At 37.0% G+C, this 19,370-nt stretch overlaps 3 protein-coding genes across 3 annotated transcripts; all 3 read right to left on the bottom strand.

The window, feature by feature from the left end:
- Positions 1–29: 29 nt before the first annotated feature.
- On the bottom strand, positions 30–2,152 carry LOC103465236 (mitochondrial intermembrane space import and assembly protein 40-B-like). Its single transcript, XM_008409872.3, has 3 exons — positions 1,915–2,152; positions 1,308–1,406; positions 30–1,228 (listed from the first exon to the last, which is right to left on the bottom strand). The coding sequence occupies exons 1-3, from the start codon at positions 1,934–1,936 to the stop codon at positions 900–902; spliced, it is 450 nt and encodes a 149-aa protein (XP_008408094.1). The 5' UTR covers positions 1,937–2,152; the 3' UTR covers positions 30–899.
- A 413-nt stretch (positions 2,153–2,565) lies between these two features.
- Positions 2,566–9,022, bottom strand: LOC103465235 (protein transport protein Sec61 subunit alpha-like). Its single transcript, XM_008409871.3, has 12 exons — positions 8,891–9,022; positions 8,249–8,316; positions 8,072–8,137; positions 7,473–7,551; positions 7,258–7,389; positions 7,072–7,181; positions 6,671–6,824; positions 6,369–6,529; positions 5,117–5,314; positions 3,982–4,173; positions 3,810–3,886; positions 2,566–3,664 (listed from the first exon to the last, which is right to left on the bottom strand). Exons 1-12 carry the CDS (start codon positions 8,895–8,897, stop codon positions 3,478–3,480), a joined length of 1,431 nt encoding a protein of 476 aa, XP_008408093.1. The 5' UTR covers positions 8,898–9,022; the 3' UTR covers positions 2,566–3,477.
- A 1,554-nt stretch (positions 9,023–10,576) lies between these two features.
- LOC103465234 (protein transport protein Sec61 subunit alpha-like 1) lies at positions 10,577–19,255 on the bottom strand. Its single transcript, XM_008409869.3, has 12 exons — positions 18,837–19,255; positions 17,834–17,901; positions 17,658–17,723; positions 15,696–15,774; positions 15,482–15,613; positions 15,310–15,419; positions 14,418–14,571; positions 14,127–14,287; positions 13,844–14,041; positions 13,131–13,307; positions 12,960–13,036; positions 10,577–11,553 (listed from the first exon to the last, which is right to left on the bottom strand). Exons 1-12 carry the CDS (start codon positions 18,841–18,843, stop codon positions 11,367–11,369), a joined length of 1,416 nt encoding a protein of 471 aa, XP_008408091.1. The 5' UTR covers positions 18,844–19,255; the 3' UTR covers positions 10,577–11,366.
- Between the last annotated feature and the right edge of the window lie 115 nt (positions 19,256–19,370).

Below are 19,370 nucleotides of genomic sequence, written 5' to 3'. Positions count from 1 at the left end.
AATATTTAAAAAAATAAAGTGCAACATAATGAAGAGTTACAATGCTTTTTATTACAAAACTGTCAGCAATTTTCACTGCAATCGTTCTTTTGCTGCACACAAATTGTTGAATTTGGTTCAGATAAGGTAAATACTTCAAGTCTGGTTATAAATTAAGAAGAATAAGTGCAGCCTGAGAGGCAACAGTGGAAACAACACTGAGGAGCTCACAATGGAAAGTGACTGAAGTATTCTTCGGTACGTTAACTCTTCATATCTCTGAGGATTCAGCCACAGGACGGTGATAATAAAATATACTTTGAGCTTTCTATGAAATTTTGTAAAACCTATTTGTAAAAATTAGGGCACAACCAATAGTTTAAAACACAAGTTACTGAAGTTATGATCAACTTTAGACAGAAAGGCAAACAGAAGTATACACAATGTGCACCCGGTGAGCATGATGAGCTTGGTCCAGTAAGATCACAGACTAAAGTCAAGTAATTATCTCCTGTTTAACCCATCTTTGACCTGAGGAACCCACATGGTGTCAAACCTTAATGAGTTCTAATAATCTGTTGCAGAATTGAAACTGTAACGGTTCTGCTCCCATGAAATGAGTTCTGTTCTGCAGAGAAATCACCTGCCTATAGAAATGATTGTTGACTTGACAGTAGCTGCTGTTAGCCTCTTTTACTCAAGCAGGAAGCTTATTTTTGCCAAACAGCTACATGATCAGCTTTTATGATACGAGTTCGACCTGTTTTTTCTTTTTCTTTTTTACGAAACAAGCCCTTTTATCTTAGTACTTTTAATTCTGATGAATATTTATTGGAAAAATCTGTATCTCTTTTTTTTCAGATGTATAACAAGATGACCGAATGTGAAACGAGCTCTGAGCTCCACAGTAAGGCTCAGTATTAGCTCTCTGCTGAGCTCTCTGTGTTAGGCAGTGTGGGATCAGAGTCCTTCTCAGAGCCAGCTGCTGGGTCTGACGGTTCCGCAGAGGCAGATTCCTCAGACGCCTGGCTGGACGGTGCGTCATCCTCCTTTGGGTAAAGCTCTGGGTAGCGCTGCAAACACTCCTGCATGGTCCTGAACTGCTCCAGGCAGTCAGAGCCTTTCACCTCCTCCTTACTGTAGTGGAAGCAGGAGAAGGCGTCCTTGAATTCAGTCCCACAGGGACCGCTGGCCATCCCGCCCAGGCAGGGACAGTTCCAGTTTATCTCCCCACTGGGGAGAATCAGACCTAAAAGGAAAAGAGTGGAAGTCCAGGTTTAGACGTTGCATAACAGAAACCAAAGACACTCATCCAGAGATCAGCTCACCTTGCTCCTCATACGGATCATTGGGGTCTTCCTCTACAAGCTCAGCACTGCTCGGTGTTTCATGATCCTCTTTGGTGACAAATATGATTTTGTCTTTACCTGCAACAGGAAGCAAAAATATATGGGAAACTACTTGAGAAGATGTCACAAAACCAAATGAGATGGAGAGCTTTAATCCGTCACAATCTTGTTAAACAAATTTCAGCTTTCAATGTTAAAAACAGCAATTCTGAACTCATTAAGAGTAGATGTTAAATAGTATCACGTCTGTGGAACATACAGGAATGTGTCCAGCCTAATGGATTAGTATAAAAATCCGGTTTCAGACGGAAGCTAAGCAACCTTTATTAATTTAATCTTAGATTTATGATAGATGTGACATGCAGCTTGTGTGTGCTCAAGGTTAAACCTTGAGATGATCACAGCAGAGATCCGTCCACTGATAATAGGCTAAAACAGATTAAAAATGTCCCGCCTCACATATAACCACAAATCATTGTTTAGACATGCTATATGAACCCCAGGGTTAATTTTCTAATCACAATAAACTAAACTTTAGTGTTAGCCTTCCAGAAAAGTTAGCCGCCGGCTAGCTTAGGATGCTCACCTTCCTGTCGGACCGAGCTCATTTCTTCCACCTGGAACAAGCTACAGGCCTCGTTTAAATTCACTTCAGCAGCCGACTGCTCCCGGAATATATGTTCACACTTTAACAAAGAAAACACACACAAAAACTGCTCCACATTTCACTACATAAAGTAGCTGTTTCACAACTATCCTTGTTAAAGCATGATGGGATCATCTTCTTCTTTTCTATCGTTTCCGGTAGCGTCAATGCTCTGCTGCCCCCTATAGGTCAAAAACGCCAAAAAAGCATACGCAAGCTACATATGCATTACTGTACTTTAAGAAAATTCATCTATATATTGAGCAAAAAATACATATTTATTGTAAAAATTTATCTTCCAGACTATAGATTAGTACCAATTAAACTAAATCGTTTACAAAATATAATTTAACTTTTTTAAACAAATGAAAAATATGACAAGCTCTACAACAGGAGGGTTATGGATTTCACCCTTAAATAATTATTAGCAGCTTCTACAGCCAAAATGAAATAAAAAACTAGATTTTATCTTTATAGCATATTTTAAAGCATCTCTAAAATCAACATGCCTCAACAACTGCTGCTGAAGGTTTTGAAATCTAGAAACAAAAAATTGCAATTTAATTACACACAGGACAAGTTATTGAAAAATACTTTTTTCACAAAAGTCTCTTTTATTCAGAATGTTTTTTAAAACAAGTTTGTTCTGAAATGTTTTTTTTTCCTTTACATATTCAAAGACTTTATTTTACTCTTAAGACAGAGTCAACATTATTCAATGTGTGGTCTATATACAGAAACATAATAAGTTTGTCTGAAAAAAAAAGCTATGAGAAGAGGGAACATTTTAAAAACAAAAGAAGAATCCCCCAGATGTGGCCAACAGGAATGTTGATGAGGTGTGAGTTAATACTGCAGATCCCTGGGAATGCCACACATTAAAAGAACAAGAACCAACACTTAATGGATGAGTGTTCAGAGCACCCCGCCTGAGGCTGAAGCCCAATGTGAGCTCTGAGGCCTCAGCTCCTATTCAAGGTTACACAAAGGAACATTTACAGTATTTGAATCAGCACTTGACAGGCCAGCTTCTGGTCCACACCCTAACCTGATCAGCAGAGAAATTACTAAGCTGAGAGTAAAAGTTTAACCAAAGACATATCATTAAGCACCCAGGCAGCTGGCAGCCACTTCCTAGTTAAGTATGCCTGCATACTGAAGCACTAAATCCTCAGTGTGGGGGAAAACATGTAAAAAATAAAATATCACTGCCAGAAGCTACTCAGAAAATCTTGGTTTGAATGTGGAGTTGTGATGATATCCAGCTGAAGTGGTGTTCTCTTTGTCCCCTTTGGGATTTCTGAGTAAATGATATGAAAGTCAGCATGGCGTTCACTTCCCACAGCGTCCCATTTCAGCTGGGACTCCTGAAGGTTCCTCAAATGTCTTTAGCCGAGCAGATACAGTTCATGGATGTAAAAAAGAACAAAATGAAATACAGACAAAACTCAATAAAAGCTGGCAGGAGATGGCAGGATCACAGCTTCTTTTCTTTTTTTTTTTTTAGAAGAACATGGCCGACATGCTGCCTACTTCACTCTGTTCTTTCACAAAGATTTCAAAGTACTGATAAATGATGGTGACAGCCAGTAAGATACCGGTGCCAGAACCGATGGCACCGAGGAAGTCCGCCATCACCGATAAACCGCCGATGCAAAGTCCACCAAAGGCAGCAGCGGTTGGAATGTACCTAAAAAGAAAAGATTTGGGGAAAATTTAAAAGGCTGAAAAAATTATACATATAGTCAGAAGTAAATAAGGAAGAGTAAAGACAGTTAACATGGCCAAATGATATATCTGACCAAACAAACTCCCTGAAGTGAAAACCGTTTTACCTGTTCAGTTCATGAACCATTGAGGTTTCTCTGTGTCCTCTCATCACCATCTGCTGCTCCTTCAGCTGCTTCGCTACCTGGATGGTGATGAACAGCACAGCTTGAACACCACAAATGACTTTGAAAACAAACCCACACCTCCTCCACTTGACAGACTGCAGCCATGACTTACATCTTTGGCAGAAGAGCCTGAAACTTCAATCCAAGTTTTGGAGAAAAAGGCACAAGAGCCGAGCATGAAAAAGATGTAAATTAGTGCATGGACTGGGTCATCTAGAACAGAACCAAAAGACTCTGGTGGGGAGAGGTAGTAGCAAAGTCCTGCGACAGGATAGGCACGGGCTGGACCTCCTGACGTTGCATCCTGTAATCATGAACAGGTAAAGAATATTTTATTAAAGAAACATGTCCAAACATCTAGAAATATATGATATACAGATGGCTTCCTATGAATTTGTTTTGATAAACAAAAAGTTTGGTAACAGAAAAATGTCGTATGGTTGGGTTATGATTTTAAACAGTCTAGTCGACAAGCGATTTGAGTGTAAACATAGACAATATGCAGCAACTTTCAGTGTATGAGGAGCTCTGAGATCATGATAAAAGACAATAAAATAATACCAAATCATATAGTGTCAACACTTGTAGAAATATCCTGCTTTCAAACCCAGACCCTGCTGAATATGTCAATTCAGCAGCCAACCAAACTTGTAATATTTCACTCTGGAGTAGGGGTGCACTGATTTATCAGCTAGCCGATTTATGTGTGCCGATTTCCTTAATATTGGGAGATTGGTGATCGGCCAACTTTTATATGTGAAGCCGTTTTTATCCACCGATGTTATCAACCTCAGCAAAGGTCTAAAAATCAACCACTGTGCTTTTCTTTTCTCCTGTGAGAAAGGCTTGACTGACAAACTGGTCGACCAGGTATCGGCCAAAATTGGAATCGGTAAGTTAGACTTTTTAAAAGATCGGTAATTAGAAAAAAAACTGCAATTGTTGCAACCTACTCTATAGCACTTCAGTTATTCTGCGGTCTGAGAATATTTGCTTAGGATTTTCCAGCCAAGTTTGATCTTTCTACATTTACATACTAAATATTGTTACTTCATCTGTTTTACTATACATCTTCACATTTGGATCTAGACATGACCATGTTACATCCCAATCACCTGTTAGTATATAGTAGAAAAAAGAAAACAATTTAGTTTTAATATAATATTGTTAAAACACACAGGGAATCATAAAGTATGTTTTAGTGCTTAAAAAAATTACTTAAAGCAGGTAAATACTGGCAAACTTACAGACCACGTTCCAAGCAGATTCACTAGGAAATTCCCACTGAAGCGTGTGGAAAGCATCTGGGAGATAACATACAGGTTGGAGACCAAAGCAGACTGCAGGATGATGGGAATGTTGGAGGTGTAGAAAAGCTTGATGGGGTATGTGTTATATTGGCCACGGTAGCGAGCAGATTTGATGGGCAGATCCACTCTGAATCCCTGTGAGAAGATCAGAGTTTTGTGTTAGATGAGGCTCAATAAATAATGGAGAATCAATCACAAAAAAACTGTGTTTCCATCAACTTGTTTTCATGCGCATTTCAAAGCATTGCATTAAAAGTTGTATCAAAACAGCAAAAGTAAAAAAACATAAATAAATAATAATAAAATAAAATCTTAAATTTTGCGAAAAACTTTTTGCAGGCTTGCTTGGAATAGTTTTTGGCTTTTTCAAAACATAGTTAATATGTAAAAAAATAAAGACGGAAACATTTTTGCCAAATAAGTCCTGGCATAGTGAACTTTTTCATACACTGACAGATTTGTGCATGAAACTCCAGCATGGAGTGGAGACTTTGGTGGCAGAGGAGAGGCTCTCCTGGCTGAGCTGGGAGTGATGGAGTTCAGTCTTTGGCTGGTTTTTTAAACTGTTACAGTAAAATCTGAAGACTATTCATTGTTGACATATTACAATTCACACATAACTTAGTAAAAAGACATTTTCAACTTTGCACAGAGTACATTGTGCTCAATTAATCAAAAATAAAAAAATTTCCATCTGAAAATCATCTCTGACCATAATACTGAACTAAAGGCATCTCATTACTAGGAATCTGACATAATGTTGAAGAATTTGGACAGGACACTTGGAGTAGATCTGCTGCAGAAGAACTGCATTCTCCTTCATTCAGAGAGTCTTGCAGAGTTCAGATCGCTTCAATTGGAGAGAAGTTCCCCGATTTCAAAACTTTAGCTAAAATGCTGCTTGCAATTCCAGTTTTCAGTGATTTAGCCTCCACATCAATATAAACACTGAGACATTTGTTTATGCACAAACATGATAAACTTGGAGAGTTTTCTACATCTTATTATTTTTGATGAAATAACGCTTTGTGTGACCTGGTTCCATCTACTGGTTTAATTAGCCTCAAACCAGTATAGAAAACATACCTAATTCTCATTCGTTTAGATTTTTCTGCTGTTAAAAGTTTGCTCAAAATTTGCTTGACAGTTGCATGGAAACACAGCTAGAAACAGAAGGAAAGCAACACACCTGAAAGTATATAACTACAGCAAAGACGAACACTGTAGCGATGAGGTTCATGAGGTTGGGGAGGTTCTGCCTGTAGAAGGCCTCTCTGAGAGCACGCACTTTGTCAGTCCTTGTGGCGATGAGGTGAAAAAGAGCGATGACTGCTCCCTCAAATTCTGTTCCTGCAACACAAAATTACAAAAGTGATGATTATTTCTGTGATTTCTTAGGAATAGAAAAACAAGTTTGAGAAAAGCTAAAACAGGCATATTTAATACATCAGGAAATCTTTTGGAAGAATATTAGGTTAGTTTTTTGTTTACCTCTTCCTGTGTTCACAGTGGTGGGACTGAAGGCTTTCCACACGATGGTCTCACAGATGTTGGTGGCAATGAACAGGGAGATTCCTGAACCGAGACCATAGCCCTTTTGGAGCAATTCATCCAGGAGCAGCACAATCAGACCGGCTACAAACAGCTGCAAAGAAATGCAACCAGACAAGTTAACACAAATATATGAAATAAAAAATATTATTGAGAGTTTTGCAGTTTTATGACATGAGGTTTGCGTTCTACATAGAATCAATTTTTGTCAAATGGTAGTTCGATACAACCGATATGGACTCTTTGGCAGGCCTCTTCTAAACTTCTTCAGAAATGTCCTAGTTTGCACATCATTCTTTCAAATGCTTTGATCAGTCAAAACACTTTTTTGTCATTCTTACCTGAATGATGATGAGCAAACAGATCCCTGCACCCATCTCTGATGGATCTCCATACATGCCAGTCATCACATAAACAATGGCCTGACCGATAGTGATGATCATCCCAAACACTGAAAACATCAAAAGATTAGATGATAAAAAATAAAAATGAAATTTTTTAGATCACAGCAGGTCTGTGATTCATACATTTCTGAGCTCCGTTAAAGAGCGCTCTATCCTTTGGAGAGTCTCCAACTTCAATGATCTTAGCTCCAGCCAGCAGCTGCATTATCAGGCCTGAGGTGACAATAGGTGAGATACCCAGCTCCATCAGAGTACCTAGATGAAGATAAGATTCATTAGCTCATTTCTACATGACTTTAGTTCTACGTTTCATTTTGCTTAGCATGTTGGATGGATACCTCTATTTGAAGCCAGGATGACTCTCATCCAGTAGAATGGATCTGCAGAATCTGATGACATTATGCCAAAAAGAGGAATCTGAAGGAACAGAGTTCATGAGAAAGACTGAATTAATTAAAAGATAATGTTTAATGAAAGAAGTAACTTTCTTTTCAAAAACTATTCATGACATACACTGACGGTATGGAATTAGCATCTGCCACAGAAGAGAAGGCAGATGCTAATTTCAAGTCACATTCAGCTTGGTGAACTTGACAAAAAACGGAATAAATACAACAACTTTTTATGAAATATATTTGTTAGAATTAGAGATGAACATCACAATAAATTAAAGACATAAAAACAGCAGATTTTACAATGAATTGGATTTGGAGGAATTTTCATTTTATCGTTTGCCAGAGGTGCATTTAATGGGAAAATATGCTTAGGTAAAAACATGGAGTTTGTCAATTACAAATTTGTAATTGACAAACTCCAAACTATAGTTCGATACAGATTAACCTGTTATTTCTGGAGTCAAAGAAACAGCAATTATTTACAATGTTCGACATGATAAGTAGACTGTAGTAGTATATTGAAAGCATTTTGTCTTAATTACCTGGCAACACACAAGAAAGATGAAGAGAGTAATTGCCGTCCATAGCACCTTTTCTCTGAACTGGATCTGTTGGTCACATATTGTTAGGAATTACAAAAAAGAGGAAGCTGCATAAACCAAGATAAAAGGTCATTTAATAACATGGAAATAATAACACTATAAATAAAAAATATTTACCTTTCTTTCAGGTTTCTGGATCTCTGGTAGCACCGCACAGAACGGCTTTATTACCTCCAAGAATTTAACTGGAAACAATCAAACATGAGAGTTTTTGACTGGGAATAACTGGTTGGGATGAGTAGGACGTGGCAGAGAGTGGGGCGGACTCATGTGAAATTTAAATACTCACAATACATAATATTATAAAATATTTATTATTGCGCTGTTGCTGGCTGTTTTACAAGTATTCATCTGTACCACATGATTGTAGTGGTTGATTTTATTGACAGTGAGATAAAGATAAGAGCAGATCTGTTATGCATCGTCATCACTAGACTGTCAGTGTTTGAATGAGAGGTTAGCTCATTATAGGTTTCTAGCTAACTCGGTCTGCAGCTTAGAACAAAAAGAAAAATAATAAACTACATTTCTAAAATATTACAAGTTCGCTGAATTATTTTCACAAATAGGTTTTTATCAGAAATATTTTATAGCGGAAAAAAAGCAACAATTTACACGCTAGCTAGCAATGGAAGCTAAAGTGAACCCTGACAGAGTAAGCTAACTAAGTTAGAAAACAGATTAAACAACAATATGAGGTTTTCTTCAGAGGCTACAGGCATCAGTCGTATAAAGATTCATTCAAAAAGTGGTACTTACTACCCATGATGTCTTAACAATGGTCGTATATCCTTTCCACTCCAGTGAAAATCAGCTCGGAGTGAATCTCAATGACTGACTGACTGAGCCACCGGGAGAAGGAGGAGAAAGACACGTCACCGTTACAGACACGAAGCTCAAAGATTTAAAGAGACAGCGTCCATTTTAGCGGCTTCGCGTAAAATGTATTCATGAGTGGCCATACATCCTGGTCTCATTGGGTTAAAAGATCAAAGTTATGTTCGTAGGGTTTTGTTCTCTGCTTAAAACGGAAGTACTACTACCGCATTGAGCAACGTGGAAGTATTCAGGTTTAGCAGAGTGCCAGCAGATAATGCACTTCTTGAAAATCGGTACTGCAAACAAGTGCAGTTGATACAATCTTTACTAAAATCGCGATGGACCGTATTTTTTAGAAACAAATAAAAATAAATAAAAAAGAGCCACAATTCAGTGATAATGTTTTATTTAATATCACATTATTATTTGGGATAATCTGAGCTTCATTAAATGTATTACAAAGTATTAAATGTGTCTATATGAATAAGCTACACAATTGAAAAATTGTGGAGCCTAACATATTGTGCATTGCCTTTTTGAATGAAAATTTATTTGAGTATTTATTTAGTTCTTAGACCACAGACCATAATGAAATGATTGAAAATGCAGGTACAACCTATCCAAATTAGCATGCACAATACATCATCAGACCAGTAATTCTGTCAATTGTGAAAATTATTTGATAATTTACTGCAAAACAGGGCATAAGCACAATTAATAACCAAAAACATACTTAAATCCATTTATGTATTGAACTGTGGCATTCATAAAAATTGACTTTGCCACAATTGTGTAAATATCAGTTGTCCAAAATTCACAGAATATTTGTCAAAGATTTAAATAAAAAAAAAAAAAAAAAAAAAAAAAAAAAAATATATATATATATATATATATATATATATATATATATATATATATATATATATATATATATATATATATATATATATATATACAGTCATGGCCAAAAGTTTTGAGAATGACACAAATATATTTTCACATGATCTGTTGCCCTCTGGTTTTCATGTGTGTATGTCAGATGTTTTCATCACATACAGAAATACAATTGCAATCATATTATGAGTAACAAAAGTTTTTATTGACAGAATGAGTTAATGCAGCAAGTCAATATTTGCAGTGTTGACCCCTCTTCTTCAGGACCTCTGCAATTCTCCCTGGCATGCTCTCAATCAACTTCTGGACCAAATCCTGACTGATAGCAGTCCATTCTTGCACAATCAATGCTTGCATTTTGTCAGAATTCCTAGGTTTTTGTTTGTCCACCCGTCTCTTGATGATTGACCACAAGTTTTCAATGGGATTAAGATCTGGGGAGTTTCCAGGCCATGGACCCAAAATCTCTGTTTTGTTCCCTGAGCCAGTTAGTTATCACCTTTGCTTTATGGCAAGGTGCTCCATCATGCTGGAAAAGGCATTGTTCATCACCAAACTGCTCTTGGACGGTTGGGAGAAGTTGCTCTCGGAGGACATTCTGGTACCATTCTTTATTCATGGCTGTGTTTTTAGGCCAGACTGTGAGAGAGCAGACTCCCTTGGCTGAGAAGCAACCCCACACATGGATGGTTTCAGGATGCTTTACAGTTGGCATGAGACAAGGCTGGTGGTAGCGCTCACCTTGTCTTCTCCCAACAAGCTGTTTTCCAGATGTCCCAAACAATCGGAAAGGGGATTCATCAGAGAAAATGACTTTACCCCAGTCCTCAGCAGGCCACTCCCTGTACCTTTTGCAGAATATCAGTCTGTCCCTGATGTTTTTCCTGGAGAGAAGTGGCTTCTTTGCTGCCCTCCTTGAGACCAGGCCTTGCTCCAAGAGTCTCCGCCTCACAGTGTGTGCAGATGCACTCACACCTGCCTGCTGCCATTCCTGAGCAAGCTCTGCACTGCTGGTAGCCCGATCCCGCAGCTGAAACACTTTTAAGAGATGGTCCTGGCGCTTGCTGGTCTTTCTTGGGCGCCTTGGAGCCTTTTTGGCTACAATGGAACCTCTCTCCTTGAAGTTCTTGATGATGTGATAGATTGTTGACTGAGGTGCAATCTTTCTAGCTGCGATACTCTTCCCTGTTAGGCCATTTTTGTGCAGTGCAAAAATTTGGGCACCAAACTTCCGTAGAAATATGGAAACTATGTTTGTTTAACCCACAGAAAAGATTTTAATTTGAAAAATTATATGATTTGAATAGATGATATCATTATGACACATTATCTAAACCATTATGCCCTCTATTCCAATCAGGGGTAAAGATAAAGTCTGAGCTGCAGATGTCCTTCTGTCAGAAAAGTCTTCAAGCCCTCAAATCCAATTATGAGTAGATACAGTTTAAGAATGTAAAAAAAGAACGAAAAATAAAAACAGAAAAAACAGTAAGAGTCAACATAAGCAGAATTACAGATTATTTTAGAAGAGTAATGCCCCCATGCTGCCCACTTCACTTTGCTCTTTCACAAAGATTTCAAAGTACTGATAGATGGAGGTGACAGTCATTAGGATCTCAGTGCCAGAGCCAAAGGCACCGAGGAAGTGCGCCATCAGAGATAAACCACCGATGCAAAGTCCACCAAAGGAAGCAGCTGTTGGAATGTACCTAAAAAGAAAAAAATATGGGGAAACTTACATGGTTGAATAAATGGTAAAAAAACAAAAAAAACAGTAAGATGTAAATAGAAAGAGTTAAGACAGTCATTATGGCCATAAGAGAACATGTATATGTATATACATTGATCCTAATTATCAAACAGTACAGTAGGCTCAGTTAAAGTAGTTAAAAAAGTTCATTTCTAATGAAACCCAGAACATTACATTGAGTTATTGATTTGTAGCATTCACTACTCCTGGATGATCATGTAGCAATATTAGACAGCTGCTTGTGTTGTGTTGTTGACTTTACAGCAATCACTCTTACAAAGCATGCATGCAGTGACATTGGAGAGGAAAAAGAAACCTCCAGCAGAATCTGGCTCAGTACAAGCGGCCATCTGCTGTGACTGACTAGTGGTTTGAGAAAACAGAGCAGAATGCACAAAAAGAAAGGATTATTTTTGATCATGAATTTACAGTTACCAGCAGAAGAAAAACGACTAGTTAATGGAGGCATTTGTCAGCCAATGCCCTTGCCACGAAAGAACCACAGCCAACAGAGAATGCAAGAATTGTCAGAGGTTGTTAAAATGGTTTTCTGATGCTGATAGTTTTTAGGCTTTAAGTTAGAAAAATTTCAGAAACTTGATGTTAGTCTGTTTTATCCATTCATGAAGCAGTTTTCAGGTGTACATGGAATAATGTCCTGCTGGACAAACCCCCCCCCCCAAAAAACAGTTCAAATGAATCATTAAAAGTCCCAAATTAGTACAAGATTCAGTTTCAAGATTCACATTTGAATATATGGCTTTAATTGTACACTCATAAGTATGAATAATACAGTTGTGTCATGATTTGCTTAATGAAAGGTGGTGAGGATGAACGGAGAGACCCAGGTTGTGAAGAAAATGATGAATTTAATGATGAAATGCTCAAACAGTCCAAATACAGGCAGCACGGCAGAGAGTTTAGCACACAGCTAAATACCGGTAGCAACTGATTACAGACTGAACATGGAGCAAGCTAACCAGGACTTAAACAGTTCAACTGGAGAGCCGACACCTGTAACAACAACTGACATTAGATGAGGACCCAACAAGAGACAAAGACAACAGGTGGGTTTAAATACACAGGTAGGGTAATCAGGCAGCTAGACACAGCTGGGATCAATCAATAGGGAGGACAGGACATCACAGAGACTCAGAAGGAACAAGGACACACAAAAAAACAAGAAATAAATACACAAAAACACAGATCGTCACAAGTTGACTGTCATTGTAATGGTAAAATCAGTTCTCTTTCTTTGTTCTTTGATTGTTGTATTGACTTATAAATCAAGATGGTTCAGATTTGGTTTTGTTTAGTTGATTAAAACCCCAAATAAACTCCATAAAGTGAAAATCTTGATTTTACCTGTTCAGTTCATGAACCATTGAGGTTTCACGGTGTCCTCTCATCACCATCTGGTGATCCTTCAGCAGTTTTGCTACCTGGATGGTGATGAACAGCACAGCTTGAATACAACAAATATTTTGAAAACAAACCCACACCTCCATCACTTGACAGACTGCAACCATGACTTACATCTTTTGCAGAAGAGCCTGAAACTTCAATCCAAGTTTTAGAGAAAACAGCACATGAGCTGAGCATGAAAAAGATGTAAATTAGAGCATGAACTGAATAAAAAGACTCTGGTGGATAGAGGTAGTAGCAAAGTCCTCCAACAGGGTTAATACGGGCTGGACCACCGGATGCTGCATCCTGTAATCATGAACAAGTGAAGAATATTCTATTAAAGAAAAATGTCCAAACATCTAGAACTTTATGAAATAAATACTACAAATTTGATTTGCTTATAAGCAAATCACATAGAGTGATACAAATATGTTTTATGGTTGGGCTATCATTTTAAATGGACCAGCATACTTTATTTTTTTTATTTTTATTTTTTCCGGTTTAGACGTACTTTCACTATCTTGATTTTATGATTTTTTAAAACTTAAACTGTTTCTTAGTTTTTCAGACATTACCATGTAAATAGACTTAAGTAGTGAGTCACCTGAAAATGCTGAATTGAACTTTTAGTTCAAATAATAATAGATCCTCACATTTTAGTGACGATCCTGTTACATGCTAATTTCCAGTATGTGGTAGAGAAAAACTAAAATAATAAGGTCTACAAAATTTAGAGTAATGTTAAAAACATAATGTTTTTACTCGAAATTACCTTATTTTAAAGTACGGTTAGGTGCTTTAAAAGGAACTTAATTAAAGAGTATAAATACTTGTCAACTTACAGACCACGTTCCAAGGAGATCAACCAGGAAATTCCCACTGAAGAATAAGGAAAGCTTATAGGAGATAAAATACAGGCAGGAGACCAAAGCAGACACCATGATGAGGGGAGTGTAGGAGGTGTAGAAAAGCTTGATGGGGTATGTGTTATATTGGCCACGGAAGCGAGAAGATCTGATGGGCAGATCAACTCTGAATCCCTGTGAGAAGATAAGATTTTTGTTTTAGACAAGGCTCAATTTCAAAGGTAGAATCAGTCACACAAACAGAAGGAAAGCAACACACCCGAAAGTATATAACTACAGCAAAGACGAACACTGTAGCGATGAGGTTCATGAGGTTGGGGAGGTTCTGCCTGAAGAAGGCCTCATTGAGAGCATCTGCTGTGTCAGGCCTTGTGGCGAGCTGGTGAAAAAGAGCAATGACTGCTCCCTCATATTCTGTGTCTGAAACACAAAATTACAAAAATAAATATTTCTGTCACTTTCTATTAATAGAAGAATGAGTTGGAGAACAGTTCTAACAGGCATACTCAATTAATCAGGACTACAGAAAGAGTGGTCTTTGGTTACTTACTATTTCCTGTGTTCATAGTGGTCGGACTAAAGGCCTTCCACATGATGGTCCCACAGGTATTGGTGGTAATGAAAAGGGGGGTCCTTGAACTGAGGCCATAGCCTTTTTCGAGTAATTCATCCAGGAGCTGCAACATCAGCCCTGCTACAAACAGCTACAACGGAATTCATCCGAACAGGACGAGATGTGTAAAAATGGTTCTTACTTGCAGTCAATGTACACTATAAAATTATTTATTTATGCAATAGACCATTAGCTCTCAGAGTTAAAATCTATGTATTTAAGTAAAACCTATGATCATTAATTAGGGTTATCAGTCTAAAGGAGGAGTTACCTTAAATGGTGAATGCAAATGCACACTGGGTTTTTCAAATTTTATTTATCCCAAATTTAAATACATTGAAGTCTCAAGTGGGCTGCACAGTGGCGCAGTTGGTAGAGCTGTTGCCTTGCAGCAAGAAGGTTCTGGGTTCGATTCCCAGCCCGGTTCTTTCTGCATGGGGTTTGCATGTTCTCTCTGTGCATGCATGGGTTTTCTCTGGGTACTCCGGTTTCCTCCCACAGTCCAAAAACATGACTGTCAGGTTAATTGACCTCTCCAAATTGCCCCTAGGTGTGAGTGTGTGTGTGCATGGTTGTGTGTCCTCTGTGTTGCCTTGCGACAGACTGGCAACCTGTCCAGGGTTACAATGTGACAAAGTACAGATTTAAAAAATAAACTCAAGATATATGAATACTTTTCTAATGCATTGTATGGTAATTTCTTCTCCCAAAATGCCATTTAGAGAAACATTTCTCTAAATGTGTTAATTAGAAAACTTAAAGATTTTCTAATTTACACATCATTTTTTCAAATGTTTGGATCAGTCTAAACACTTTTTGTCATTCTTACCTGAATGACGATGAGCAAACAGATCCCTGCACCCATCTCTGATGGATCTCCATACATGCCAGTCATTACATAAACAATGGCCTGGACAATGGAGATGATCATCCCAAACACTGAAAACATTAAAACATTAGATGACCCATAATACAAATGAAATTTTTAGTCACAACCATACATTTATGAGCTCCTTTAAAGAACGCTCTATCCTTTGGGGTGTTTCTAACTTCAATGATCTTAGCCCCAATCAGCAGCTTCATTATCAGGTCTGGGCTGATAAGAGGTGAGACACCCAGGTCCATCAGAGTACCTAGATGAAGATATACTTGTTAGCTCATGTCTACAGGTTTAGTCTTGTACTTAATTTTGCTTAGCATATATTGGATTGATACCTCTTTTTGAAGCCGTGATGACTCTTATCTGGTAGAATATATCTACAGAGTTTAAAGACATTATGCCAAAGAGGGGAATCTGAAAGAACAGAGTTCACAAGAAATGTTGAATTAGTTAGTAGATGATGTTTAAAATATCTTTATTTTTTCTAAAACTTTCCATGACCTCCAATCAGGGAAGGAAATTAGATTCTGACTATATGGGTGTAAATATTTAATTGGGGCATGCCATTATCATTACATAGGGAAGACTCCCATGTAATGCATGGCAGGCATCTATTGTTCTACACACATAGAACGTCTCTTTAAACTTTGTTTATTAATAATCGTTAATGCTTTAATGAGGCTCGTACTGCTGCGAGAAACCCCACAAATATGGTATCAAAACGTGCGACTCAAAGCGGCATCATCAAATAAAAAAATATTATTTTTATTGGGAATCGGAGTCATGATGGCGATGTAAAAAGCGAAAAACAAGCAAAATTTCCAACTGCCAAACCTTAGAGTGTAACTGACACCAACTGCCGCTTTTTTAGAGTGAGAAAATTAGTGGATTTTTGACCCCAAAATGATTTTGAAATCGCTCTCATGCCTACAAAAATCGCTCTATTGGTATGAAAGTCGGTAATGACATATTATTACCGACTTATTGTTAATGACATTATTGTTGACATATTATTAATATTATTGCACCGCAATAACATTAGCCTTTTTTATGTTTTGTTCTCAGGATAGTGATAGTAACATTAGCACAAACATTAACATTTCACTACCTCCCTTTTCCCTAAAGTTAGCTATTAGCTAATTTTCTTATTAATTAGACATGTTTAGTATACTGAATGGAGCAAGTCAAATTAAAACAACATGCTAGTGATGCTCCACATGCTATTGCCAGCATTTAGGCTAACAGCATTTTGCCTAATTTTATCTTATGCACTAATTTTAACATACTGAATGGTGCAAGTCCATGTTAGCCAACATGGTTTTGATTATCCACATGCTATTGACTTTACTTTAGCTAAACTTAGCATTGATGCTCATTTTTAGCATCAGAACGCTGGGTCAAAGTGTGCCCGTTGTCTGCCAATGGGCACACTTTGGCATGCCCCGGTTAAATTTCTTCAGGAATCTTCTAGTATTTTATATGGTATACAATAAATGTCACATTTGGCATTGTAAAAAGAGACTCATCTGTCCCCTTAGCTTTTTAACATCTACATGGATGAACTATCAAAGCACCTGAATTGTTGTAAAACACTCTGTGTAGTTTGTGACTGCATAATCAATCACATAATGCATTGCAGATGATTTGGTAATCATACAAAAAAAGTAGCCTGAAGAAACTTTTTGTGGCATACAATGATGGCATGAGGCTACTACTCAAGGTGCCTAGATGGAGTCGTGCTAGCTATATGTTTGTACATAATGCTATTCCCACATGTGTAGCTGTGCTCAGGAATCTTATGTACAAATGCATGTAGATTATCTGTGTCATGCAATAATTGCAATTGTAGTAAATCCTGCTTTTAGTACAGTGAGATTTTCTTCCAAGATTATGGAATCATTGGCATCATCATTTATTTGTGACTCAGTGAATAATATGTCATGTTTATTTTCATTTTTCTCTTATTTTGTTTGTTTTACCTTTTTGACCTTTTTTTGTGTCTGGAATAAATGATTGATTGATTCATTGAGACTTAAGTAAAACTGTTTAAATTCAATTAACATAACTGGAATTACAATTTTTGCAATTAACTGAATAGGAGATATTGTCTGCCAGCAGTGCATTTGTTGAGGAAAAATATATTCAGGTAAAAATACGTAGTTTGTCAGTCATTAATATGAGTAATTACATAAAGACTTACCCGTTAGTTTTAGCATCAAAGATTTAGTAATAACAATTAAAGCAAGCTTTTATGACATTCTAATGTATTAAATACTAACAGTATTTTTTCTACTCACCTGGGAACACTCAAGAAAGATTAAGAGAGTAATTGCAGTCCATAGCACCTTTTCTGTGAATGGGATCTGTTGGCCACATGTTGTCAGGAATTAGAAAAAGAGGAAGCCGCATAAACCAAGATAAAAGGTCATTTAATGACAACAAAATTACAACACTGTAAGTGAAAAATATTCACATTTCTTTGAGGTCTTGGGACTTCTGGTATCATCGCACAGAAAGGCTGCATTACCTCCATGAATTTACCTGGAAACAATCAAACATCAGAGTTTTGAGTGGGAATAATAGGTGGCGATGAATAGGACATGGTATTGAGAAGTTTATTGACAAAATAATATCAATAATCAACTTGAAGAAATGAAAACGTAATCTGAATTAACATAATTTGAAATCCAATTTATTGTTTTGGAAGTTATTGTCTCTGAATTGAAAATTAATTCATTTGCTTCAAAAATTTATTTTGTCTTTGAGAAAATGTAGCTATCAAAAACTTTCAATTTCTATTCTCACTATTTAATTTCAGTTCTTAAATTGTGTGGTTTGGGTCAGGCATCAAACCACACAATTTAAGCAAGGACATGTATGCGAGGCATGAAGAACAGTCTTTTGAACAAACGATAGCATAAACGTAAGTCTCATGTTAACTGTAATTGATAAATATTAACGTTTCCATGACTCTTTCTCTTGTACGTGTGATGAATGCTACTGCAGTTGTATGCGAGCAATCTACACCTATTGAAATGTCCAACTTTAGTTTAATGGTGAAAACAGAAAATGAAACCATTAGAGCTGAATTTTCATGAGAATAAAATAGTTTCAACGCAAATAAATTCATTCACCCTTTAAAAACATAAATTAAGGGAAATTACTTCTATTACAAGAGTGTCCTGACAACAATACATTTAGTTAGTTACAAAAAACACAATACAATATTGATAAGGCCATTAAATAATACCAAACTTCCTAAAGTCAATTTAAACATTGGCATATGGACTTTGTTTCTGCAAAGTCGATTCAGTTTGAAAATATTAAATTCAATTTTAATTTACAATCTATTCCAAACCAATACATAGAATTTTAAATTATGTGAATTCAGCATTTATTGAATCTGAGTAATATAGAACTTACTGAAATTCAGTTTCAGTAAATTTTACAATGTTATGCCCATATTTAGTACTCACTGCTCATGATGTTTTAATAATCTTTTTCCAGCTCTGAGTGAATCTCAAAGACTGCTGCCTCGGTGCCGTATGACAGTTCTGACACTTAAAAAGACTGAATGAAAAGCGGTAGTGTTGTGTCGCTCATGAACGATCCGTTCAAATGAACGAATCGTTTTAAGTGAACAGATCCAATCCTATCATAAACGGATTCGTTCATTTGAGGGTTCAGATGAGCGCCAGCTGGTGGAACTTCCGCGTTCTGACTCATAAAGACAAAGAATCTCCCGAATCATGTTGTGATGCGTTCACGGTCTGGAAGATCGTCACTGATTTAAATAAAAAATAAAGCAGAATGGTGAATAAGCAAACAACAATACATATCTGCTTTAAGGTCTCAGTTTATATGTTAAAAGATTATTCAGGAAGTCATTAATTGCTCTCCTTTGATTTCTTTTAGCTAATCAAGTCTGTTTATACTCATCGTTTACTATAAACAGGGATTAATTTGTCTGTCTAGAATCGATACAGACAAGACAAAACAAACTAGTAATA

The sequence above is a fragment of the Poecilia reticulata genome, chromosome 5 (genome assembly GCF_904066995.2).
Source record: "Poecilia reticulata chromosome 5, P_reticulata-male-v2, whole genome shotgun sequence".
Lineage (NCBI taxonomy): Eukaryota > Metazoa > Chordata > Actinopteri > Cyprinodontiformes > Poeciliidae > Poecilia > Poecilia reticulata.
Note: the sequence above shows the minus strand (reverse complement) of the source record. Positions and strands in the feature narration are given on the sequence as shown.

Excerpts from the sequence above, each read along its gene's own strand:
- LOC103465234 (XM_008409869.3), bottom strand. Across the intron at positions 14,042-14,126 it reads CTGTAGTTATATACTTTCGG|GGATTCAGAGTTGATCTGCC; the intron begins GTGTGTTGCTTT and ends ATCTTCTCACAG. Across the intron at positions 13,037-13,130 it reads CAGGCTCTTCTGCAAAAGAT|GTAGCAAAACTGCTGAAGGA; the intron begins GTAAGTCATGGT and ends ATCACCATCCAG.
- LOC103465236 (XM_008409872.3), bottom strand. The coding sequence starts at position 1,936 with ATGAGCTCGGTCCGACAGGAAG. Across the intron at positions 1,407-1,914 it reads GAGCTCGGTCCGACAGGAAG|GTAAAGACAAAATCATATTT; the intron begins GTGAGCATCCTA and ends TTCCTGTTGCAG. Across the intron at positions 1,229-1,307 it reads TGATCCGTATGAGGAGCAAG|GTCTGATTCTCCCCAGTGGG; the intron begins GTGAGCTGATCT and ends TTTTCCTTTTAG.
- LOC103465235 (XM_008409871.3), bottom strand. Across the intron at positions 6,825-7,071 it reads GTTTGCTCATCATCATTCAG|CTGTTTGTAGCCGGTCTGAT; the intron begins GTAAGAATGACA and ends ATTTCTTTGCAG. Across the intron at positions 6,530-6,670 it reads CACTGTGAACACAGGAAGAG|GAACAGAATTTGAGGGAGCA; the intron begins GTAAACAAAAAA and ends TTTGTGTTGCAG.